General features: G+C 41.3%; 2 protein-coding genes across 9 annotated transcripts; one reads left to right on the top strand and one right to left on the bottom strand.

The window, feature by feature from the left end:
* The first annotated feature begins 6,165 nt into the window (after positions 1-6,165).
* Positions 6,166-23,133, top strand: c5h19orf44 (chromosome 5 C19orf44 homolog). Of its 7 annotated transcripts, XR_012594047.1 has the most exons (12): positions 6,240-6,656; positions 6,783-6,947; positions 7,954-8,081; positions 8,254-8,776; positions 9,903-10,269; positions 11,221-11,300; positions 12,597-13,050; positions 13,209-13,292; positions 14,738-14,904; positions 15,097-15,182; positions 15,280-15,375; positions 15,587-16,900. XR_012594047.1 is itself a non-coding variant. In XM_074636398.1 (11 exons), exons 1-10 carry the CDS (start codon positions 6,543-6,545, stop codon positions 15,367-15,369), a joined length of 2,172 nt encoding a protein of 723 aa, XP_074492499.1. In that variant the 5' UTR covers positions 6,166-6,542; the 3' UTR covers positions 15,370-15,375; positions 19,549-23,133. The 7 variants fall into 7 exon arrangements, 3 of the variants coding, with proteins under 3 accessions (XP_074492499.1, XP_074492498.1, XP_074492497.1); XR_012594045.1 differs by lacking the exons at positions 15,097-15,182; positions 15,587-16,900 and adding an exon at positions 19,549-23,133 and having other exon boundaries at positions 6,166-6,656; positions 15,280-15,433; XM_074636398.1 differs by lacking the exons at positions 15,097-15,182; positions 15,587-16,900 and adding an exon at positions 19,549-23,133 and having other exon boundaries at positions 6,166-6,656.
* akr1a1b (aldo-keto reductase family 1, member A1b (aldehyde reductase)) lies at positions 17,680-24,994 on the bottom strand. 2 transcript variants are annotated; one of them, XM_074636407.1, is made up of 9 exons: positions 24,956-24,994; positions 22,749-22,844; positions 20,691-20,810; positions 20,463-20,614; positions 19,986-20,181; positions 19,680-19,879; positions 18,655-18,727; positions 18,339-18,425; positions 17,680-17,965 (listed from the first exon to the last, which is right to left on the bottom strand). In XM_074636407.1, exons 2-9 carry the CDS (start codon positions 22,827-22,829, stop codon positions 17,900-17,902), a joined length of 975 nt encoding a protein of 324 aa, XP_074492508.1. In that variant the 5' UTR covers positions 22,830-22,844; positions 24,956-24,994; the 3' UTR covers positions 17,680-17,899. The 2 variants fall into 2 exon arrangements, with proteins under 2 accessions (XP_074492508.1, XP_074492507.1); XM_074636406.1 differs by lacking the exon at positions 24,956-24,994 and adding an exon at positions 24,799-24,929.
* Positions 24,995-25,321: the final 327 nt, after the last annotated feature.

The raw sequence follows: 25,321 nt of genomic DNA, 5'->3' as shown, positions 1-25,321 counted from the left end.
TATCTACGATAATAGGCCATATAGCCTGAAACTCAACACTATTGTATGTAAATGTTAGAAGCATAATATCTTTACAAATTTGAGTGTCTTTTCGGAACTCACATGCAACTCGCATCCCCTCCCTGTCGAACAATAGACAGCGTTGAATTCGATGTGGAACTGCATCACCTGTCACCGTATAAAATTACAACATTACAGTATATGGTTGTTATTTTAAACTGTTTATTCAGTTACACCATTGTCAAGCAGGTTTTTTCCGAAATCACCATTCCCCTAAGATTATGTTTTCATGTCTGCAAAGGGTCGAAATAAAGTCATGCCGTGACTCGACGTCTATCGGACTTGTTGGCTTAGATGCAGATCGAGGAAATGTTTGCTGGGTCTGTATGTCGGTCTACTTTGGTCCAGACTGAAATATCTCACTTAAAAGACTCTCTAGCACAACAAAACAAACCCTCTCACAACCTTGTCACATATGCATATCAATGATGTTGCTTGGTCAAGTGTGCAGTGTGCAGAAGGGATACAGTCTGCATCTCATACCCAGCTGTCAGTCTGACGCTCACGTCCTGGAACAGTTTGTGTTTTGCTTCGATGGTGCTGAAGAAGAAGCCTGAGCTTGATGTTGTAGCTGCAGAGTCTCATGTTGTGCCATGACTGCTCTCTTCATTTTAAGAAAATTCATGTAATGTCAATCTCTGTCCATTAATGAATTCATGAGATAATTTAAGAGCTCATTAGCACAGCTGTTTATGTTTATTGTATTTATATAGGAAGATATAGAGCTCAACAGTGACCCACTTTTTGAACGGCTCCGGTTCCAGAAGTAAATTTCTCATTTCATTTCAGAAAATCCTTTTATAAAAAGTTTTAAGCACGTAACCAAGCCAACCAATTACGAGATGAATCATGACCATAAAACATTGGATTCGGAGAAAAAAATAGATTTTTTTCCAGCAGTACATAATTATTTTAGGAGTCATGGAAATACTCATCCCTCATCCAACTACCCATTGCTAATGGCGACTTGCTACCTCTAGAAACTCCCAAAACACTTTTAATGTAACTGTGTTGATCTAAAATGAAGACAGATTCAGCAACTGCATGCCTTATTTCTTTAAACAAGGTTGATATCATACAGAGTTGTGGCCTCTACGGGAGCATATACCATCCTATCACAGTCTCGTAGCTCGTGGTGAGTCTACCTTGGATGGTTACAACATTATGGCGAATAATCAAATCCACAATTCAGAATATAAATGTGATTTTCACTTCCAGAACCTCACCGTTGAGCTCTATTTGGCAGCTCAAGTGCCTCTTACTCATCTGTGTATTTTCCAAAGTTATTATTAAAGCTACGGTATGAATTACACATGCTTGTGTGTTGTCTATTGCTTCTCTGCACTTCAAGCATCGTTTTTAAATTAAATGTTCCTCTTATCTTAGATCATGCATTTTTTATGAATCCAAGCAATTTGAGCTTATCATATCATCTCACAGCTCATGTTCATAATTAACTTCAGTTTCAAAATGACTGAACACATTTCCAGTTCTAGTAGATATGTAAGCATATTATTTAAAGTTTAATGTTTCTTATCTACTGGGTGTTCTATTTTTCAAGTAGTGTGCAGCAGCTCATGTTGATGTGCTTTGACGTGGAGGCTGTCAGACTGTACGTGTTTTGCTTTAATTAAGGTTTATCACTGTCAAAAGTGGGCAATGTAGTTTAAATCTGCAGTCGGTAACTTTGAGCAAATAGCATAAAACGTTATTTTTTATAAAACTATTACTATATCCTAACAGTAGTGTATGAGACAGATAATCTGTGAAAAAAACTGTCTGTCGATCAATTAGTCCACCACTTTGATCCAGACTGAAATATCTCAACAACTATTGGAGGATGAATGTCTCTCTTCTGACTTTTTCCTCTAGCGCCTCCATGCAATGAAATGTCTCAACAACTATTGGATGGATTGCCATGAAATTTGGTGCAGATATTCATGTTCCGCCTACAATTAATTATAATCACTTTACTTGCACCATCATCAGGTAAAAATTAGATGTATTTGTCCAATATTTTGATTTATGACTAGCAAAACTAATGATATTCCCATCAGCCTCATATGTTAGCAAGCTAACAAGCTAAACTCCGATAGTGATCAGAAACATTATGCAGTGCCTGCTAAATATCAGCATGTTAGCATTGTCATTAGCAGGGTTTCCACCAAAAGTTCCGAGGACTTTTAGTCCCCGCCTGTTTCATTTGAAAAACATATTGGAAGAAAAATAAGCATTAGGTTTTGTCTCACTGCGATTTCGATATTTACTGCTGCATATATTTACTGATGCACTATGGATGTAATGAATGAAACGCAGAGGAGGAAAATGAAACTGAGAGCGTCTGTCTTCACGGTAAATCATCTGTTTGAGGGTTATTTATTTGTGATTTAGAAGGTAACCGCCGTGAAACAATGAGAAAATAACGTCTTTCTCTAATTCACAGCACTGCCACCGCGCTCTCTCCCTCTTCTAACATTACCGCTCGCCCTCGTGCAATCTCCCTCTCTCTCTTTTCTCTCTGTCTTTTTTATACGAGTCAGTAAGCCGACAGCAGAGCCAAATTTACTTTCAATTTTATCAAACAAAGAGAAATGCTCTCCCTTTGTCCTAAATCAATACTAGAGTACTTCCTTGTTTTATGAATGAAGTGGTACAGCAGAAGCAGCAGTGCTCTGTGTGTGTGTGTGTTTCACCAATCAGCGATGGTCGTCCCTGCAAACTCCCCCCCAAAAGTTCCAGTTCTTTCAGAAAGAACCAACCAGGGCATTTTTTGGGGGGTAAAAAGGCCCCGTAAAATGTCCCCCGAACTTAATTTAGACCCTGGTGCCTGCAGTCGAAACACAATGAGTTCCTCAAAAGGTTATTAGTTCCTGGAGAAAGTTCCTAATGTGGAAACAGGGCTATTGTGAGCATATTAGCATGCTTGATGCACTGTTGTGCACTACTAAAGTCTCAGAGATGCATGGCTGTAGATTTTTTTTAATTGGCAGAACACAACCCGGTTGCTGAAACTTCCAAATTCCCCAACAATATGTGGACCAAGTACATGCGGAGGCGTTCAGGCACAAGAAGAGGCAAGAACAACATATTTTGAATAATATAGGAGCAATGCCAAGGCCAAGGTGATGGAAACATGTTGAGGGAATTGCCTGATGGCTCAAGCTCTTGGAGACACCCGTAAACAGCAGGGACATTCTCCTTTAGCTTTTTGATGGCAAAGTACAGCTAAAACAAGGTCATTTATAATACACACAGGTGCAGACACAGAGCACTCAGACACTCACCTTGTGAACCACCTGGCTCTGCAGGATGGAAACAACATTAGATGGTTTTAAGTGTCTCCAACCGGGGGGATGTCTGGCTTTAATGCTACAGCACAGTTGGAGAAGATGGGAAAATGTGTGAACTTGTGGTGTCTTGTGGACCTGAGGAGCAAGATGAACCCATGAAAATGATAAAGTTGGGTTATTTTATTGCCAGGTGTACTGGATTTGATCATGCCAGCTGGCTGCAGGCAATTTTTTTTATCCATTTTTGTTCATCCTCACAATCAAGGAACATTTTTGTGTATCTGCTGTTACACTTTGTGCATGTTACACAAAGAGATTACCTGAAGAGTTCTGATGTTCACCTCAATATCATTGTCAAATTCCTTTTAACAGCACTTTAAAATAATGGTTGTGAATCTGGATCATCACAGAGTAGTTGATTTCTTGTCCTAAGGGGTAATTTGGTGTGAAAATAAGCAAGACTGACTGGACAAATCTTTGACCTTAACATACATTATGTAAACTCCTATGTCTGTCACATATATATATATATATATATATATATATATATATATATATAGTGGTTCAAAGTGAAATCAAAGTGATATCAGTATCAAAACACCCCAAATAAAAATATGACAAGGAGAGACAGAAAACACAGATGATGTCATATTCAAATGCTATCACTTCTCTCAAAAAATACAAATTCTTCCTCAAAACCTGAGTCACAACAGAATTAAGGACTTGAAATATGTATAAGCGTTGTTTCTTATACCTCTGAAAATATAATCCATATCTTCAAATAGCTGCTACATTGGTCCTACAGTATTCACAGATTTTTAAACTACAGTGTATTAAAATAATCGTAGGCAGAATGTCTTTGGCATCATTGGGCAAAAAATCCATAATAACCTTTCAGCATATTGTACTTCAAGTGTTCTGAGAGAAAACTAGACTTCTGCATCTCATCATGGCTCTGCTTTCAGGCTTTAAGAGATCTAGAGAGCGTTCCTCTTGGCTGTTCATTCAACAGAGGCAGCTGTCAATCACTCACAAACTCCGATCAAACGGTCAAATTAGGCAGCGCTGATCAAATATGAATTAATATTCTGGTACTATAATGCCTATTTCTCATGTAAAATGTTTTCAGAAACATCTTGTAGTGTACTGTTTAGCTGGGTAAGCTGTCATCCATGATGGAGAATGATTCCCACCCCATGCAGGACACCATTTCAGCACTAGAGAGCTCCTTCAGCGACAGGCTGCTCCACCCAAAGTGTGTGAAGGAGCACTATCACAGGTCCTTCCTTCCTGCAGCTGTCAGTCTCCACAACCAGCACTGCTCCCAGTAGACCACTTACACACCAAAAACTGACAATCACCTGATATTTTCAGGTGGAATTTCATTCCATTCTCACTGTGCAATATCATTTTCCACTTGTGCAATTTTGTTAATAGTCTGTTTATTGTCAATACTGTATATACTGCTCCTATTTTTATACTTCCTTCTATTTAAATGGTTCATATTTAGTTACACTTTGTTTAGCTCTTTTTTTTTACTGTGTTAGCTGATGCATCTTGTTTTTTGCACTATCCCCTTTGCTGCTTTACACTGCAAATTTCCCCCTGCGGGACTAATAAAGGAATATCCTATCTTATCTTATCTTAAAATGAGAAAGTTTGCTCCGGCTGGTGAGTGGTGCTTGGTATTTCCTCAACTGATCTCAACATGGCTGCCGGGTCACAAACTTTCTCATTTTACAGCTAAACAGTACACCCTCAAGATGTTTCTTCATCATTTGTTTATTCATTATTTGATCAGTGCTGCCTAGTTTGACCGTTTGATCGGAGTTCGCGAGTGATTGACAGCTGCTCAGAGATGGCAAGGCTCCAGCTCGGCTCTGATTGGTTGTTTTCCTCCGGTCTTTGAAATCTTGCAGATGTCATTAGGAGCACCAGAGGACACATAGACACATGATTTTTTCCCCAGATTACCTGTTTCATGCACTACTGTCAGAATATAGTGACCGTTTTATAAAAATAACTTTTTTAATAATATTTGCTCCAATTCTACCTACTGGTAGCCCGCGTCCTTTTCTACGCTGTGGTGTGCTGGGGGGGCAGCACAACTATGAGGGACACCTCGAGGCTGGACAAGCTGATCAGGCGGGCCGGTCTCTGTGGTCGGCATGGAGCTCGACTCTCTGGTGACGGTGGCAGAGGAAAGAACACTCAACAGACTGCTGGCCATACTGGACAACGCCAGTCATCCTCTGCACGCCGTCATCACCAAACAGAGGAGCTTGTTTAGCGGCAGGCTGCTGCTTACCAAGTGCTCCACAGACAGACTCAGGAAATCCTTTGTCCCCCGAGCCATCAAACTGTACAGATAATAATGCACACAGTGCACTTTAGACTAAGCTACTGGAGTTACCCTGCACTATACTCACTTTTAACAGTCTCTTCTGCACTATATACACTTTTTAATAGTCGTGTATCACAGCTGTTACCCTGCACTATATTCAGTTTTAACAGTATTCTTCATCTCCTTGTATTGTTATATCTGGTATAGTCTTTTGTACTTTGTTTTTTGCACTACTAACTGTTTAACTGCCTTTTTACTAACATGTTTTGCACTATGGAACTGTGATGCTGGAAACTTTAATTTCCCTCGGGATCAATAAAGTTACTATCTATCTATCTATCTATCTATCTATCTATCTATCTATCTATCTATCTACCTACCTACCTACCTACCTACCTACCTACCTATCTATCTATCTATCTATCTATCTATCTACCTATCTACCTGCTGCTGCTTTAAGGAGGTCATGTATTGAACAGTTGGTGGCGCTAATACCCGGATGAGGAACTGCCCTGCCATTAAAGAGAAGAAGAAGAAGAGAGCAGCTGCTCCATGGAGACAAGAGACGCCGACGCGTCTCTATGCACACAGCAGGCTGTAAGCGACCAGAGGTTAGCGACATTATGAGACCTTTCATTGATGTGAACTTGTACTAAAACGTGTAGGCTCTGAGGGACTGAACTATGACGCACTTTGCTTCAGAGTGCATCGCATGTAACTTTAGTTAGCATAGCTAGCTAACACTGCTGTACTATGAAGCAGCCCACACATGGGTGAGCTACTGTTACAATAACATGTAGGTTAACATTGTACTGTATATTGATAGTTGGCCAGACAACGTTTAAGAGATGTGGAAGCGAGGCGGTCGCAGCTCGGCTCTGGACCGAGCTCAGGCTCTGCTGTCCGCCAAGAGGAGCAGCGGAGCAGAGGCTGAGTCTGTGCGGGGAAAGACAGCACACACTGTGAGTTTACAGCCTCCAACATGTTGTGAAATGTGAACTGTGGTGTTACTTTGGGTGATATTTGAACACGTGTGTAACAACACAACTTGTCTTTCCTTTGCTTTCCTTGTCTTCTCTTCTCTTTAGGTTGCTGTTGTTGGGTCTCTGAAAACCAAATCTTCCCCAAATCCACACCCTTTATTGTCCGATCTGAGTGACCTGTCCTCGGGCAGCTCAGTTCCTCAGCATGGAGCTGACACCCTGGGCTCTGCTGCTGGGAACAACCAAGAAAGAGAGGGGCCTTCTGCCAAGGTAAACAACTTTACTAACTGATGCTGTATTGCTCAAGACATAAATAACTTTACAATTCATATCCCCCACTGTAACCTACTCACTGTTTAAACCCCAGCTATACTAACAGGGCAGGGCTGAATTACACAGTGGTATACACTGCAAATCAAGGCATTTACACGCTAAGTGAATTCACACATTTATAAGTCGCACGTGATTGATTTCACTGCAAACGATTTGAAACCACCCCACACCTTCTGACTGGGATTCAACCTTATTGAGGTTATACACTGGGAAAGCAGGCAGCTTGACAAACAAAACAAACAACAAAAATAAAGAAAAGAAACAAGTCCACCCCAAGGACAATACCCAGATCTTTTTGCCCGCTACCGGCTCACTTGCCAGGGCGGACTAGACGGCAAATAAACCCTAAAGCAAAAACAAACGCAAACCAAAAAACAGTCCCACGGCAAGAGCAGCTAATGGCCGACTGAGAAACAAATATTAACAATCTTAAAACACTTTATTATCAAACATTAAAATACATGCCAACTAAATATTAAAACACTACATAACTAAACTTTAAAAAACCTGGTTCGTCGATCTACTTTCCTACCGACTACCAGCTGCCTTCAACGCAGCAGGGAAACAAGTCTGAAATACATGAACACAAGAAATGTCACACACATTCAAACCCGACAGCATAAAACAATACACAAAGACACCCGTCTTAGGCCTACCCGTTGTTCCTGCTCTCTCGCTCCCTGCCTGCCACACGGAATGAGGTGTGCACCTGCCTCACTCCACCGGCCTGAATCAATGCCACAATCAAAGTTCCTCCTGCAGGTAGCCCTATATCGGCAACCCTCCCTCATGGTTGCCCCTCCCCTTTCCCAGTCTGTGTCACCTGCCACATTTAGAAGATATTACTAACTGATGCTGTATTGCTCAAGACATAAATACAATGCAACGTTTGTAAGTCCAATTGACAACAAGCCTCCACTGTTTGCTTGCTTTCCTCTGCCAGGATCTCAGACCCCCGAGCTCTCTGGATGGAGGAGGGAGCAGGTTCTTGAAGAAGGCACCACCACCTGCCACCAACCGCAGCCAGTCCCCTGTCAGCAAGAGCCAAATGCAGCCGGTGCCTGAACACAGGTACAGTTCTGTAAATGTAAGATAGATAAATGTGATATTGAGCACTAGGTTGGAAAAAGTGAATTGTTTTCTAGCACCTTATCCACTAATTCTACTCAGAATATTTGCAGTTCTAATATTCACCTGTGCTGTTGAAACTCTTGTCTTAATCCCTCTCACCCCCTCTGGTCAGAAATGTGTCATCTTCCCAGCGAGGCTCCCAGACTGCTGCTTTGAGTAGACTGGCACAAATTGAGAGCCGCATCCGCAGCCGCAAGCAGGTTCAGGAACAGGCCAGACAGGAGCAGAGACCTGCTGGGAATCTAACCTCAGACGTGGGAATCTCACCACCACCGCCACCACCAGCCGCCCAGTCCCTGGAGGCCTCTGTGCAACTCTCAGCACAGTCCAGTGGTGACCAGAACCTAAAGGGGAGAAGTTTCCTCAAAAGCAAGACTGCTCTAGCTGTTAACAGTAGTGATACTGCTGCTGCTGCTGCTGCTGCTGCTAGGTCTCCAAAAAGTGCAGATGTTGGTGCCCGGTCCAGGTCCAGAGCTGCTGATGCTGTAGTTCCTTCGTCAGTGAGAGTAGTGAGTGGGGTGAGCCTGGAAAGTGATGAAGAGGACATGAGGAAACTGCTTGGAGACTCGTTGGATTCAACAGACAACAGCTTCCTAATGCCAAGGAGACCCTCTTCCATAAGAACAGCAGATAAGGTACCTTTCAATGTTGAACCCTGGGCTGTTTTTGCTTGGTTTTCACTTCCTTCATTTACAGCACCATGGCATAGACACTCCATGTCTTAGATAGGCATGCTATACAGTATATTGTTATCGTCAGGATACGTTATGCTAACACCATCAGTTCACCTGTCATAAGCCCCGTTTCCACCACAGGAACCTTCCCCCGGAACTAAGAACCTTTTGAAGAACTCATTGCGTTTCGACCGCAGGGAACAGGGTCTAAATTATTTTCTGGGGCCTTTTTACCGCTTCATTCATAAACAAGGAAGTACTCTTGTACCGATTTAGTTCTATTTCAGGACCAGGGGGAGCATTTGTCTTTGTTTTATAACATTAGAAGTAAAGTTAGGCTCTGCCGTTGCCTTCCCGACTCATTAAAAAAAAGACAAAGAAAAAAGAGAGAGAGAGAGATCGCAAGGGCGAGCGGTATTGTTAGAAGAGGGAGACATTGTGGCGGTGCTGTGAATGAGAGAAAGAAAGCTATTTTTCTCATTGTTCCTCAGCGGTTACTTTCTAAAGCACAAATAAATGACTATCAGCAGATGATTAACTGTGGAGACAGACGCTCTCAGTTTAAATTTCCTTCTCTGCATTTCATTCATTACATCCAACGTGCATCAGTCCTGCATGTTTTTTAGATGAAACAGGCAGGCACGCTGAACTTCAGGCTGCAGAGTGTGTTTACTGCTGTGACCACCAGCAGCCCTCGTCACATGTCATGCTGCTTTTTCATACGTCAGCGGACTAATTTGTCTAACCTTCGCAGGTCTTTAGACCACGGTGGAAGTGCAAACAACGGTGGGCTGAAGGAACCTTTTAGTTCTTTGAAAAGTAGTCCCGGGAACTTTTGGTGGGAACCCAGCTAATGATTCTGTACATGTTCTAGGACAGTTTCCTTAAAAAAAAAATGTTTTACACAATTTCAAACAATTTCTGAGTCTGCAAAACTTCACTGTATCACAAAGCAAGGGAAATTTGCTTTGACATGTCTCGCAAATAGAAGCAAACAGTACACACAAATGTACAGAAACAGAAACACTGTGGTTGACAGACACTGTTTTTTCAGTTTCAAACTATACTATGCTTTCCTCTCTTACAGATGTTGAGCAAAAGCAGTCAGAAGGTCCACTCCTCACCTCCTCCTGCCGCCGTCCCTCCCTCATCATCCTCCAACGCAGCGCCACCCCGCTCCCCTTCCTCTCCTTCTCGCCGCAGTTCTCCTTTTCGATTCACCGGCCAAGCTCAGGCCCACTTCAGCCCCTCCGTGCTCTCCCCTTCCCCCTCTCCTCCCCGTGTCTCCCCATCTCCTCCGGGGAGACTGAACTCCCCTCGTAGGGTGGAGAGTCCACAGCATTCCCTCTCCTCCATGTCAGGCCTGGGTGAGGTGCATTCTCTGGAGGAGCTCTTCTCTGTCGGGCCTGGCTCTGAAGATCCCCACAGTGAGATGAGTGCAGTTACCTCTGAAGGTGAGAGAAGTTCATCAGTGCATTAAATACATCAGGAAAGATGGCAGTCGGTGTTGTAGTTACGAAGATCAAGAGTCAACAATAGGACTTCAAATCAACAGTGTTCTCCTCTACCACTTATACTGTACCGATGTCTCAAAATTATTGTTTTATTGATTTATTATTACATAGTGTTTTTGTTCATTAATCGTGTTTCAAACTTCGCTCCTTATCTCATGCATCCTAGATGAACGACAAGGTACATAAGTCATCCCTCTGTAGAGTCAAAATGAACAGACAACGGGACAAATATGAGTTACTTTCCAGGGCATCACAAGTTTATGACAAGCTTTTAAAAAAATGTATATTAGGCATCATTCTTATGCTTTAATGGGGGGAATTACGCAGGTATTATAATACGTCCTGACATGCACCACTTATAACATCATTTAACCGTGTCATGATACTTTAATACAGCAGCCTAGAATAACATTCATTTTCATTTTTCTGCTCACCAGATGTTTTAAAGTATATTTAATATGTATGAATAAAGAGCTGCAACAATTAATCGATTAGTTGTAAACGGCAACTATTTTGACAATCCATTAATCGGTTTGAGTCAAGTCAAAATTCTCTGATTCCAGCTTCTTAAATGTGAATATGTTCTGGTTTCTTTACTCCTCTATGACAGTAAACTGAATATCTTTTGATTTGTGGACAAAACAAGACATTTGAGGACGTCATCTTGGACTTTGGGAAACACTGATCGACATTTTTCGCCATTTTCTGACATTTTATAGACCAAACGATTAATCGATTAATTGAGAAAATAATCGACACATGACAATGAAAATAATCGTTAGTTGTAGCCCTACATGAATAGTAGTAGCACACTAAATAGTGTGTTGATGGCACTTCTGTGGATATACACTATAGTTTACAAAAGTCTGTTATGATCTTGTGTTATTGCAGACTTCAAGATAAATGTGATGACATTAGACGACCTGGTCCCTGCTACCCGTGGATTTACTGAAGAAGTACCAGGAAAGGAGGTGAGTAATGACAGAAGTTTTTAAGGGAAGAGGTAAAAGAAAGTTACAAATTAGTTGTGTGTAGTATGTAATGTTATATAAAACCAAAACAATGAGCTAAAAGATGCCAAAATGCTCCATACCTTAAGTGGAACTGCGACTGAGTCATGTGATTGTCTGTGAGTTTGTCACTACGTGAGACATCTTTCACATTAGACGTTGTCGTCTGACCCATTGTTGATATGAAAATAATGATTAGTGCAGCTTTAAAGGAGCTTTATACAAAATTCAGAGCATATCTATGATTAAGGGATTGCCACATCTCATGACGATGGCTGAGCCGGCGGCGGCAAGCAGCTAACGGTGCTAACAGCACGAACAGTGCAAACAACGGCAACAGTGCTGATAGAGCTAGTAGTGTTAACCTGGGGGGGAACCAGAGGGTGGGCATTACGCTTCCGTAGGTCGGGGCGGTGTTATCAGGGGTAAGAAGAAAATTCTCATTACATCCGGACAGCAATCAGTAAATCAAATGATCTGACAAAAATAGAAAAAACAATCCGGTATCTGTGGCTGTCGCAGGACTGTAATAAACCCATTCAATCCTTTTATTCGGCCCAAATGTAATGATTGGACGGGCTACCTGTCTGCCTGCCAGTGCGCACTCTGCCTGTGCACTCACTGCACATCACCAGTCTTCCACAAGCTGCTAGCTTGACAGCTGTGAGTACTAACAGTAGCCCTGTTTGTTGTTGTATCTTTCATTGGAAAAGAGTTGGCAACACTGGGCTCGGTTTTTTGGTTGGATAATTTTTTACAAATCTAGTGTACTCTTGCTAGTTTCTCAAGATCACCAACACTGGCTTTAATGATCTGAATGTCATACAGAGAACAGAACCTTTAAGTCATTATCTAAAAGTAAAACCAAAAATGAACATACCCAAAAGGCCTGTAACAATCATCAGCTGCATTGAAAAAAAAGTGTTCACATAACAAATGATAACGTACATAGGTAAAACTTCAAGCAGGAAGCAAAGTAGCTATTAGATGTGGGCAACAATTTGAGTAATAAAGTTAACTTTTGCTTTCATTTTCACCACCAAATAACTGTTTCGTCAAAGTGCTTAAGCTGAGAACTTATTAAAGATATTTCTGATCGCTTATGTTAATGCTCTATGCACATTGTCGGAGAATGGTAAGTTACAAGTAACGATAGTTGATAGGGATGATGGTTACAGCTGCATTCGGCAACTTTGAGCAAATATGATTAAAAGTTATTTTTATGATATGTTTGCTTTCTTCCTGCTGCCTAAACAGAGAGAAGTCAAACACAGCGTCCATCTTCCTGGATCCCCTAACAGACATCAACAGCGGCCACGATTGAAGGAGAAGAAAGAGCAGCAACAGCAGCAGCAGGAGTATGATGCGGTGGATTACCAAAGTGACTTTGAGAGTGAGAGCAGGACAGATTACAGTGTCAGCCAGGTTTCAGAGCACCTTCAAGGAGCTGGAGATGAAGAGGAGTTTGTGTCGGAGGTCAGAGAGGAGCCTTCAGATTCAGACATGTCCCGTGGGAGGACAGAAGATGATTACTCGAGCACTTTCTCAGACTCCTGCACCTCACGGACCTCAGATTGCTCCAGATCCTCTGTATCACATGGTCGCCGGACCTCATCTCGCCAGTCGCGGAGGCGTGCTTCAACTAGAAAGGTTTTCAAAGAGGCAGCAGTACAGACTCAGTCTGATCCACTGGCTTACACATGGCCCACCGGTTAGTGTTCCATACATGGTGTTTTTATATTTAAGATGTGGTAGGGCCGCTAATCATCACCACCACTGTATTATTTCTTCACAGTAGTTATCAAGTTCTCATGATTAAATTGACAATGACATATGGAAATATTATCTTTGGCTCTCCTCCATCTGTAGGTATTTTGGGTCGTGCAGCGGGCATGGCTTACATGGATCCCACCCCAGCGGTTGCTCATACTCTCAGTGCGGAAATGGTGGAAGGTAAGAGACCCAATTAAACAGAACAAATTACAACATTCATACACACAGAACACTATGAGAGCCTGCCTCTGCCAAGGCTCAATCTTTTGAATTTGTTATGTTGATAGAAATAGATTAAAGCTTTAAGCCTGCACCTGGATCCAGATGGTAACTATAATAGAGAGTATTGGGTTCGTTCAAGGATGATGCAAAATTTGAAGTGAGCCATACTCTGACCGCTGTGGTAGGGCCGTTCAATCTGGCGCTGTTGCACCATCTACAGGTGACATGCTATTAAAAATTTGCAGGATTACTTTGAGTTGATCAGAATCCGAATCAGTTTTATTTACCAAGTACATACATACAAGGAATTTGACGTCAGCTTTTATGTATCTCTCTAAACGTACTCACACAGAAATAGAAAAAACAGCTAGGAACAAGGACAACAAAGCTGGACTGTTATTTACACAAGTAGGGAACAAATAGGTGTATATACTGTTGGTGTATATGTATAAATCTTGTATGAAAATATTTAAAGCACCAATGACCAACAATAAAATAAGAAATAAAATAAAAAATGTCTATATACAAGTCAAGTGTTCTTTAAGTGCAAACAATACAAATAGTGCAAATAAATAAATAATGAATGGATATACATGGGCTGGATATGTCTATATACTGTATGTACAGCATGTAGGATTTATATTGGCAGTGGCAGATGTACATGCTTAAAAAAAGTAAATTATTATATTAATTGTAAGATTATAAATCTATAACAGCAGCAGTGGATATTTTGGTGTTATAGGGTTATTGACAGTGTATGACTGATTTAAGTGTTCATCAGAGTGACGGCCTGAGGAAAGAAACTGTTCTTGTGTCTGGTTGTGTTGGTTTACAGTGTTCTGTAGCGCCTCCCAGAGGAGGCTTCACTAATTAGAGATAAAGAACACCATTACTAGAATGCCGGAGGGCACACTGTAAAACTTACAACATTTAAAACATCTGTTATAGGGTTCAAGTGAGGATAGAGAACTAAATACATGATTAGAAATGCAATTAAGTGAGAGAAAAAACATGTTATTAGTGATGAGCTGGGATAAGCTTAGGGCTTTGCAGGAAAGCAGGCACACCTGCAGAGGAAATCCAGATCAGGTCGAGGATCAGGGTTGGAAATTAGCACCAGCCACCAGCCAAATGCTGGTAAAATATGCAAGTGGCTGCTAGATTTACTTCACTCACCAGCCAAGTCTAAACGAATACACTTTCTCCCCTCAAAGTTAAACTCAAGTTCAGAGAGTCCTTTTGTGCGGCAATGACACATGTAGGAAGGATGTTAATAATACAGTGAGTCATACTAGCTGTTGGTTATAGATAACAGTCTCCCTTTACAGATGAAAAGGCAATGTGAGTTAGAGACCTATTTCTTTTGTTTTTATGTATGTGTGTGTCCCGTGTCCCTCCCTCAGCTCTCAGCACCTTCAACCCAGCTGTATTTGCACTCAATGAAATGCTAAAACAGCAACTTGCCATGACGAGGCGGTTCATCGAAAGCAGCCGATATCTTCACTCCAGCTTGGTGCAGAGCCTGGGACCACCGAACTACAGATACACCACGCTGGAGGACACCAAGGAGGTAAAGCATACAGTACTTATACATACATACCCGCTACATACTAGTGTATAGCTGTGAATAATCCTGATCAGTAGATGTTCCTGCTAAATTTGATGTTCCATTGCTGGTTCAAAGCCTCATTGGATGAATATCCAATTTGCAAATGAGAACCATATTTATCTCTCTTTGTAATGAGACATTTATTGCACACAGCTTTCCAGCATTCCCTGACTGTGATGTAGCTAATCTGTTATTCAGTGTAGTGGAAAATCAGTCAGTATCATGAGACACGTAAAAAAGTAAAAGAAAACAGTCATCCTTTAAATTTGTATTACATTCCAGATTCCAAACTGCATTAAAAAGATTAAAATGTGACTTTCTGAAACCTTTCCACAGTACATTCGCAGACACAGACCTCCCACACTGACAATGGAGGAAGCCTTAGAAGAGGTGCTGCAGGAGATGAGCGACTACCATCATATCTGACCACAGGTACTGAATGTCCTGGATTACTGAACAACAGACGTTTGCCATGTCCATCTTGTTAAAGGTGATAATTTGATATCCAGAGCATTAATATAGCATCAAACAACTATTTTCTATGTAAAGATATAGTGGTGTAATGTCTACCTGAGCAGAGAATGAAGTCTCTCTCCCTCTGTGTGTGTTGTAATCTTAGCTTCTCTGTGCTTTGTTGACATAGCCGGGCCGGCCGTGTGTGACTTTTAGTGCATGCTAAGGCCTAGACACACCAAACAGACATCAAAGAACTAGCGGCGACGATGCCGACAATTGCATCTCCTCATGTCGTCTGTGTCTTGGCCAAAAAGTTGCACTCAAACACACTGCGTCAACTACAGCCAACGGCCGACTAGTATGTACTGTATGTCTTGCGCCTGCGTGAGATGAAATAACTCTCAATACCGGCAGGTAACACTAGTCTGTATTCATCATTGAAAAAAAGGGAAGCTGGAAGACTTCGGATATACAAACCATTGTTGTGATACGTACATGAAATAAAGCAGCATCTGCCGACCATTTTCACACCACTAAGCTTCATTCCAGATGGCCATGTTGTCGTGAAAATATCTGTGTATTGGAATGATCAGATGAGATGAAGATGACAAATGAAAAGAGCTTTCGGTGTGTGCCCTCTTGACTTTACTCGTTGGCTTGCTTTCCTCACTTCCGTTTCTCTTCTCGTGCACTGATTTGTTTAAGCTGAACAGCCAATCAGAGCGATTTCTCTCACTGATGGGCTTCGCCGCCAATTCAACATGCTGGATTGGCCAAAAAACATCCGACACGGGCAGACTAAAGCCGATGGTGCGGGACACACCGCAAAAACTAGGGCGACAGACGCTCACCTACGCCCCCAAACTGACCGACGGCCGACCGTCGGCTTGGTGTGTCTGGGCCTTTCATGCATGTGAGCGTGCCTCACTGGCTAGCTCATGGCTGCCACTCTGCACTGCCCTCATACGGCGGTTACAGCTGATAACGCCATCCTGACCGACGTCATCATCGCGGAAGTGTAGCGCCCACCCTCTGGTAAACAATGTTGGCTCTGTCAGCGGCACTGTTCCTGTTGTTTGCACTGTTAGCGCTGTTAGCACCGTTAGCTGCGAGCCACTGGGTCAGCCAACGCCATGTTGAGTGCCGTGGGGAGGCGGTAGATATGCTCTGAATTCTGTATAGAGAACCTTTGAAATAAGTTTTATACATAATTATTAAAGAATATTTTTTTTACTATGGGAAGAATTACAGTATTTGTTGTTAATCCGTCACAGAACATGCCATGAAGATTTGAATGCTTTTGTAAAAGTGCAATCATGTCATACATACAGTTTTCAATTTGTGTCAAAGTTAAAATCATGTTTGAAATGGATTATTTTGTAAATTCATCATGTGATTTGAATGAAATGAAATGACCATCCCTGCTGGTGAAATAGTGTAAAGCATCAATGCTGTCACTTGTGCATTCAGAAGAAATAATGATAAACAGTGTTATATGTCATTCTGTTTTAATACACTGATTAAAATAAATCCCAAAAGAGGAAATTTAGTGTGTTAACAGTTACACATAAAGGGATAGTTTGGATTTTTTGAAGTGGGGTTGTATGAGGTACATTATCTAGAGTACATAACGGTCAGCACGCCTCCAGTTTGGAGAAGTAGTAGAGAAATGTAGTGCAAATGAACTGATCGAGGCAGCGGTAAACTAGGAGCTTCTGTGTCCTGTGAGGTACAATTGCTGTTCTTGTCAAAGGAGTCTGGTGGCTTTGAAGAGAGCATAGATAACAGCTCCAGTTCCTCGTTGGTAAGGGCTGTCCGACGGCAAAGTAAAGCAGTGAAAATATTGTAAATATAGCGTACACTTAAACTGATATTTTTAGGTGGTTAAATTACGTTTTGCTGCTGCCCTCATTCACAGCAGTACATTGCTTTGCTCCCGTGCTGGTACTCCTGCCTGCTTATCCAAACTGGGGGAATATACTAACTATGAATAAGTACCTCATACAACCCCACTTAAAAAAAAAACTCACTTTAACTATAGATATTTGCAAAATATTAATATCTTGGGTATTTTAAAGTTACTTGAGTGACTCAAGATGTATATCTGGCACTGTGGAACAATAGTCAATAGTCATCAAATTATATTTTTTTCTTGTCGAGTATTAAAAAAAAATAGTTTTAGATTGACACAATAAAAACAGTCAAAATCTAGAGTAAAATGTCTTCACCACAAGAGTTCATTCATAAATAATCAGCTGGTTAAATAAAGACGCCTGCAAGTGAAGTAACAAAATGTTTATTTAAAAAATAACATGTACGTAGTATGTATACAGTCATACCAGATTCTCCAGTCTTCATCACCGACAATAACTTGAAATGTTCTAATGATGAGAGCAGGATTTGACAAAATCTAAAGACAAACTCCAGGAACATTTATTAGTGATGTGGGAGGGTGATGTGGGGTTGTTAAAGGCACAAATTCAGGTTGTAGCGTGAGTCATCAGTAGGGGTCGTTGAAAGGGTAGTGAGGATGTCCTGCATCCCTAGGAACACGCTCTCCGTCCACCTGCAACATCCAAACCAAAGTTCAAACATTTCTCTCTCTTGCTCTTCAGTAGTGTTTATGTTAAACTTGAGTTTTTCAAAGCCAGTCTGGTGCTTTTCCATCACACACACACGCTGCTTTTGCTTTTCACCAAACTGCTTGAGAAGGGCTCGCAGGGCTGATGACTTATATTTTGTAATTGAAGTTATAACCAATGCCAATATCCTGGGCATTTATATTTGATTTAACTTTTGTCAGGATAAAAAAAATCTTCAGAAAGAATTTACCACCATAGAACATTACCTCTATTAAAATCTCATATAATTGTGCTTCATCTGATATATAACATGATCAATACCAACCATGAAGGATGCAGTACATGAAGCCCACTTACTTGGATCATTGGTACAATGTAGCGCCAGCCTTTGTTCAGGGCTGTGATATTTTTCATTTCCTCTGCTTCAAGGGTGAAGTCAAACACCTGACAACAAACAAAATGATATCAACACCTCACCCACACAACATACTTTGCTATTGTGAACTAGTCGTACCACACAATATAATACACGTGTGCACGGCTTTTACTTGCAGGCAATAACTGAACCTTAACGAGATTCTAAAATTCAGAAAATCTCATTAAGAAAGCCATCTAAAAAAAAAAAGAACCTCATGGTTTGGAAATGAAATGCTGTGATTTTAATTTACTCCACCTGAATGTTCTCTTTGATACGGGACTCCGTCACACTCTTGGGGATTGTCACCACTCCTCGTTGTGTCTGCCACCTGCAAATACAACAAACTGGGGTTGAAATGTAAGGTCACTGGAGAGTTCCTTGACCATACCAATGAAGAGGAACATGATTTTTTTCCCAGGTTACCTGTATCATGTACTACTGTCATGATATAGCAACCGTTTTATAAAAAATAACTTGTTTTAGTCATATTTGCTCCAATCTCGCCTACTTCAGCTTTAAGAAGTTTTTTTTTTTTTATTGTTTTAAGATCTTAAATTTGATAACTTGAAATACTTTTTTCTTAAATTAAAAGAAATCTAATCTCTTAAATAGCCTGAAATAAAGTGTGTTTGTTAAAAAAGTACATATACTTGCACACTGGGATAATAGGTATATGACAAAAGGTATAATATGCAACAATTTCATAAAAAACAAGGTATAGACTGATACAAAAATAGTCCCTCTCAATCTTCACTTATGCCCCACTAGAAGTGTGTGGCGGTATCTGTTTCTGCAGATACCCTGCAGCCCTCTGTCTGTATTTTCTTTTATTTTTATTTTGCGTTACTCGGGACGCTTCTGGCCGTCTGCAAACAGCCTTTGGGCCCAACGTGGGGGTGTAACAATAACAGCGCACAGGGTGTGGAGCCCGTTCATGTGGTCAAATATCGCCGCTTTGTCACGCCCCTGACCAAGGCACAAGCATTAGGCTATACATCGATGGGTACAAGTTCCCCTGTTCCTCTGTCTCTCCTCGGCTGTGTGCAGTGGCTGCGTAACCGCCGTGAAACAGTCAAAAAAGAACATTTTATTTCTCTGATTCGCTGCTTTGTTCCCACTAACAGTTCTCTCTCTCTGTTCACTCTATAGCTCGCTCGACCACCGCTGCTCTCTCTCTCTAGTTGAGCTGAGGAGGAGTGGCCAACTTTGAATGCTGTGTGTTTACAAACAGCAACCGACAACTGTTGCATATTATATCTTTAAGTGAAGAGTAAAATCACCTCAGGATAATCTGAGCTAGAGACTTTTTATATTTCTCTGCGAGGGTGGCCAACACAGGCTCCTGAAGCAGAACAGGTTCATCTGGATGTTTCCAGGCCCGGTCAGGAGAGCCCAGAGGGCTGTAGGACGTCATCACCAGGCCCCGGTCACGACAGTGGGCCAGCAGCTCCACCTGGGCCAAGTAGGGGTGGCTCTCTACCTGCACAACCAAAACACACAGACACCAGTGTCATTCGGAATACCAAACTTGATGCACACTACACAGGTGTTCACACTTAAAATAAACTTCCTCATCATCACTGTACCTGCAGGACAGTGGGTTTGATGCTGGCGACTGACAGGACGTCATCTATCTGCCGGCTGTTGAAGTTGGACAGGCCGATGGATCTGACGAGGCCTTTCTCCACCAGCTTCTCCATGGAGGCCCAGGTCAGCTTGTAGTCTATGTCGTCGTACAGCAAAGTGCCGTCCTCATTTTTGGGGAACGGATCATCTCCTTGTCTGCGAGATACAAAGTGGGAGCCACGTTTAAGATTTTAGGATTCAAAGCAACTAATAACAGACTGAAGTAGACACTAGTAAAACTGTAGTTTAGCTTTCCATGAAACAAATACTCATGTCATTGTCAAAAAAAAAATTCAAATCCCATTCCAAGATAAGTAAACTATACTAACGATATAGCAAGTTAATTAGCTCGTTATGTCAAGAAAACTAAAAGGTGGTTTTCTCAGGATAACGAGTTAATCATGTCATCATTAGACGTTGGTGGAGGACGAGCTCACTGGAAGGCGTTGGGCCAGTGGATGAGGTAGAGGTCCAGGTACTCCAGCTTCAGGTCCTTCAGGGTCTTCAGGAGGGCCGGCTCCACATCCTCTTGGTGATGCCGGGTGTTCCACAGCTTGGATGTGATGAACACGTCCTCTCTTCTCAGGGCCTGGTCCACAGACAACACGTCAGATATAGTTCGATGTGCTTCGAGCCTCTAATGCAATGTGGCGGAGCCGTTTTACCTTGCCGGGGCCGAACGCCTCCTGTAGGGCATCTCCGATCTCAACCTCGTTGCCATAGATGGATGCACAGTCAATATGGTGATATCCAGCCTCCAAGGCCCAAATAACTGCTTGTTTCACCTGTGACAGTGGGAATATAGAACAACTGTTGGTTGACAAATGGTATTACATAGATGCTTAGGCTTCTGTCAAACCTGTGTATTAAAAGCAGTAATTTTTGGCCAATTGGAGGCAGCAGAATGTGCAACGTTGACATATTATTATTACCTTATTATAAAGTTGACATGGCAAACTTGTTAGTAAACAGTTGCCTATTTTACACATCCAGTAGTTACCGAGCAACATTAGCATTCATTTAGGGCAAGGATGCCCAAACTGTTTCCCCTGGAGAGCCAAGACTGGATCTAATACACCTATTGTATTGATGCAAAATGGTACTAGGACTCCATGTTCTTTCTTCTTTTAGCTTTTATAAAGTTAACCCCTTAGAACCCTCCTGCTGAATGCAATTGGACCCCAGCATGCAGAAATATCTAAATACACCATTTTCAGAATAGGCGAAAATAACACATTTATGCTGCATTAAAAAAAACATGTTTTTGCTCCAAACTGTATGTGATTATCATAAAGTGGGCCTGTCTGTAAAGGGGAGAGTCGTGGAACCCATTTTCTTTCACATATCTTGAGGTCAGAGGTCAAGGGAAAATGCCCATGGCAGAATTGCCTAAATTTGGAGCGTTATTTAGCCTCCTTCCCAACAAGCTAGCATGACATGGTTGGTACCAATGGACTCCTTAGGTTTTTTCTAGTTTCATATGATACCAGTATCTTCACTAAAACAGCCTGCAGCAATCCCGCGGGTCTTTTAATTAATTCCCCAGAAAACGTAAACACAGGACTGTTCTCCGCCTTTTCATTTTGAAAGAGCAACGGCCAATGAAGAAACTCCAACAGTCGGCCGACCAATCCTGTAACTTCATCACTCACTCAGCGACAGGCTTTTGCGTTTGTAGGGCTGGACCGCAGAGGGCCAGCCCTACAAACGCAAAAGCCTGTCACTGCAAAAAAACAACAAATGCTAGAAACTGGATCTGGCACCGCGTGGGGGCCCCACTTTGGGCAGCCCCGATTTTGAATTGTGTCTATCCATCTGACAAATGTAAGTTCAATATTCACTCTCCTTTTAGCTCTGTTTTGTCGCCACCAAATCCTGAGCAAAACATCTGACTCTATAGCTGCTATGTTCACCTGCTAGTTGCTAACTTTGGCTGTCTGCTGTTTGGTGCTGAGCAGGTGGTGTGCAGTGGGTTTATCAAGAGTTATTTTTTTCACAAAAAACTGCTGCCTGCTATAAGCAAATCCGTGAGTTAAAGTTAACCTTTCAGCATATTGTAATTCAAGTGTTCTGAGAGAAAACTAGACTTCTGCACCTCATCCTGAATCTGTTTTCAGGATTTAGAAAATCTAGCCCGTGACGGGAGACTTTGACCAATCACAGGTCATTTCATTGAAAGAGCGTTCCTATTGGATGTGCTCCGGTCAGGTGACCGGAACTTGGCGTTCCTTCACCAGATTTCACAATGGCAGCGGCGTCACAAACTTTCTAATTTTACAGCTAAACCATGCACTACAAGATGATTCTGAAAACATTTGAGGAGAGAAATAGGCATTAACGTAACATTGATTCATATTTGATCATCGATAACGCCTATTTAATGGCTTGTTAACGGTCCAATTGGATGTTAAAAGAGGCTAAAATGCTCTGTAGAGCTGAGAATTCTCTCTGGGTTCATCACTATGAGCAACACTTTTCACTTTACACACATTTATTTGATTAATTGTTAATATAATAATATTGATTCGTGCAGCTTTAATGTATGAAATTACAGATATATTTCTGCATTTGTATAAAGGATGAGGGGAAGTGGAACTCAATGGGCAGAGACAGAGAGCAGCTGTTTTATGACATTCATCTAGAAGACAGAAATCATATTAAGAAGACTATTTTTTCCAAACAAGTTATTTTTTCTGAAAGAGGACATAAATGCAGCCTCTTACCTTTCCTGGCTCACTCTTCCACGTCCCCAGTCCAAGGAGGGGCATCTTCCGCCCCGTGTTGAGAACTGCAAAGTCACTCATGCCTCTCAGAAGTGCCTTGAAAAGGTCAAGGAGAGCACGAATCAGTCAGTGAGGGGAGCTGCTTTGCTTACTCAGATGTTTAAAGCTGCAGTAACAACAAGTCTAAGTAAAAAGCTCACCTCATTAAGCTATTTAGACAATGGAGATATTTATTTATATCCACAAACTGTAAGCGAGACATGCAACAAGCAAACAGAGGCAAAAGCTGCCAACTGTAAAAATAAGGAAGTAGCTGGCTGTAAAGTAAATACGTCAGTTTGCAGTTTGTCAAGTTCAACTGGACTGACAAATGAACTGAATAAATGCAAGGAGGATTGTGCCACAACAGCACATGCTGTTCTGTCTGCAAGTTGACCCTGTGAGTCGGGGTAAATGGGAAGGATGTGAATCGGTGACAGAAAAACAGGACGACACAAAAGGGGGTTCAGTGGGAGTCACAGCACTGTTGAGAAATATTCTACAATCACTCATACTGTATTGCTATATTACAGGAAAAAAACAAAACAATACCCCAGTATCAAACTGAAGATTCAAAGAGGTAGTGCAATGCATGCTAGGGAGATTTTCCCCAAGCTCAAAGCAAGACAAGCCTGAAGAGACTACACTCTGAACATCAAGCTAACTTTCTTTTCAAGCAAATAATACAGCATGAGCAGCCAATATATAAACTCAGCCATATATCCGTATTGGGAAAGTGTCCATGCTCAAGACAGTTCTTTTAAGACGGAGTGACGAAACAATGTCTAAAATGTATACCAGTAGCTACAATGGAAGAGCTGATGTCAGGAGACGGCTGCATGAGACGCTGATGTAACAACATAAAACTATCTAGTGGAAATATTAAAGCCCGGAGAGGTTTTGCTCATTCTTAAATTGCACAGAATCACTTGGATTAACTCAAGTCGTCCCACTCTATTCTGGTTTAAAAGTTGTGTAAAAAGGGGGTACATTCTTTTGCAGAACTATGAGACAAAACAGGCCCGACTGTCCAAGGAGGAAGAAGTAGACGTGATGACTTGCATTTTCCCTGTCAAACAATGAGCATAACTCTGCATATATGCTTTCCTCTTCTGTTAAAACTGAAAATAAAACTCTGTTAAAAAACGTACCGTTTCTGTGCCTTTGATTGATTCATGTCTCTGCTGCACTTTTATTCATTTATTAAATTTAGGGGCAACGTATTACTGCACTGTAACTGCATTACAAACAAAATGTGTTTCTTCAATTTTATTCAGCTTCAACAGATTATCTTTTTTCTCTATTATGTCCTAAAGCATTTATTTACTTTATGTAAAACACCCTATTTGCAGAACAGAGATTCCACATTTTAGGCAAAGCAGTATATGTATCTCTATTCCACAAAAAAAACAGAATAAAAAACAACATTTTGCCATTAAAAATGAAACTTGCTTGATATGAAACCAAAACCAAAGAGATATGAAGCATCAATATATTGATGCTATAGATCTATAGATTCTGAAATATCTTAAGAGACAAACATTTTCCAGATCTTTCCAAAAAAAATCCAGATGTGTGTCAGCTGATTTCCTGGAAATGAAAGTCACGCGCTACAGCTACACACCTCAGCGACCTCGAGCTCAGCTCAGCAGCTCTGACACCTTAAAAACGTGAAAACCTGTTCACCATTCTGCCAAACAGTAATGACATCAACATTTATATGTAGCAATCAGCAATGGGTGATGCAATATGTCGAAAATTAGATTACTAATTACGTCAGACAGTTGATTATAGACAAGAGAATAAACAGTGTGGTGACTCAGTGGGTTCACTCAGTGGTCACTGTGACACAATCTGGAGCTAAAGAACAGAAACAGACCATTAAAATCAAGTCATTGTTGAATAACAGCTAGCTAGCTTTAGCCTCTCCTGGAAGAGACTCTAGCACTTGACTCAGCGTTACTATCCACTTTCAAGGTTAGACATTTAGCAAACTTCTCCACTCACTCACCCGCCTGCCAGAGTCACAACATAAAGGACGGAACATCTGCTTTAGGAACATCTGCTTTAAGAGCCGACAATATAATGACTGCATGATTGGTTGTTGAGAAATTGCATAACATGAGCTAACAGCGCCTCTACCTTCAGTCTATAAGTCAACAACTTACTGTTTCGATATGATCAAACCTGCCACTTCCAACCAGGACCTCTTCTTCTCGTCCTCCTGAGCAGCACAAATATGCAAGAGTGTTTTTTTCTGCCAAATGTTCAAAAACACCACCTCATTTTTAGTGACATTTCCCTTTCCGGGATGATGATTCCTCTATTTCCGGTGAACTATACTTGCCAGACCTTATGAGGAGATGTCAGATAGCAGATAGAAAGGTGTTATTATCTGGTAGATACTATTTATTTTTTTTTAAATTATATTTATTGTTTTTTTTTGTTCATTTTAAAACAACAGAACAAACATTCACAAACAATAATAACATTCTCGGTACAAAGAAACTTAACAAACCTAATATTAATATAAA

The sequence above is a fragment of the Sebastes fasciatus genome, chromosome 5 (genome assembly GCF_043250625.1).
Source record: "Sebastes fasciatus isolate fSebFas1 chromosome 5, fSebFas1.pri, whole genome shotgun sequence".
Taxonomy (NCBI): Eukaryota; Metazoa; Chordata; class Actinopteri; order Perciformes; family Sebastidae; genus Sebastes; species Sebastes fasciatus.
This window is presented reverse-complemented; position numbering and strand designations above follow the sequence as displayed.

What these genes read in the sequence shown, in the direction of transcription:
- c5h19orf44 (XM_074636398.1), top strand. Translation starts at nt 6,543, where the DNA reads ATGTGGAAGCGAGGCGGTCGCAGCTCGGCTCTGGACCGAGCTCAGGCT. An exon ending in CAGCCGGTGCCTGAACACAG is followed by an intron (nt 8,082 to 8,253) that starts GTACAGTTCTGT and finishes CCCTCTGGTCAG; the next exon opens with AAATGTGTCATCTTCCCAGC. An exon ending in CAGTGCGGAAATGGTGGAAG is followed by an intron (nt 13,293 to 14,737) that starts GTAAGAGACCCA and finishes TCCCTCCCTCAG; the next exon opens with CTCTCAGCACCTTCAACCCA.
- akr1a1b (XM_074636406.1), bottom strand. Translation starts at nt 24,882, where the DNA reads ATGCAGTCATTATATTGTCGGCTCTTAAAGCAGATGTTCCTAAAGCAG. An exon ending in TCAAACCCACTGTCCTGCAG is followed by an intron (nt 19,880 to 19,985) that starts GTACAGTGATGA and finishes TTGGTTGTGCAG; the next exon opens with GTAGAGAGCCACCCCTACTT. An exon ending in ACATTGTACCAATGATCCAA is followed by an intron (nt 17,966 to 18,338) that starts GTAAGTGGGCTT and finishes TGGATGTTGCAG; the next exon opens with GTGGACGGAGAGCGTGTTCC.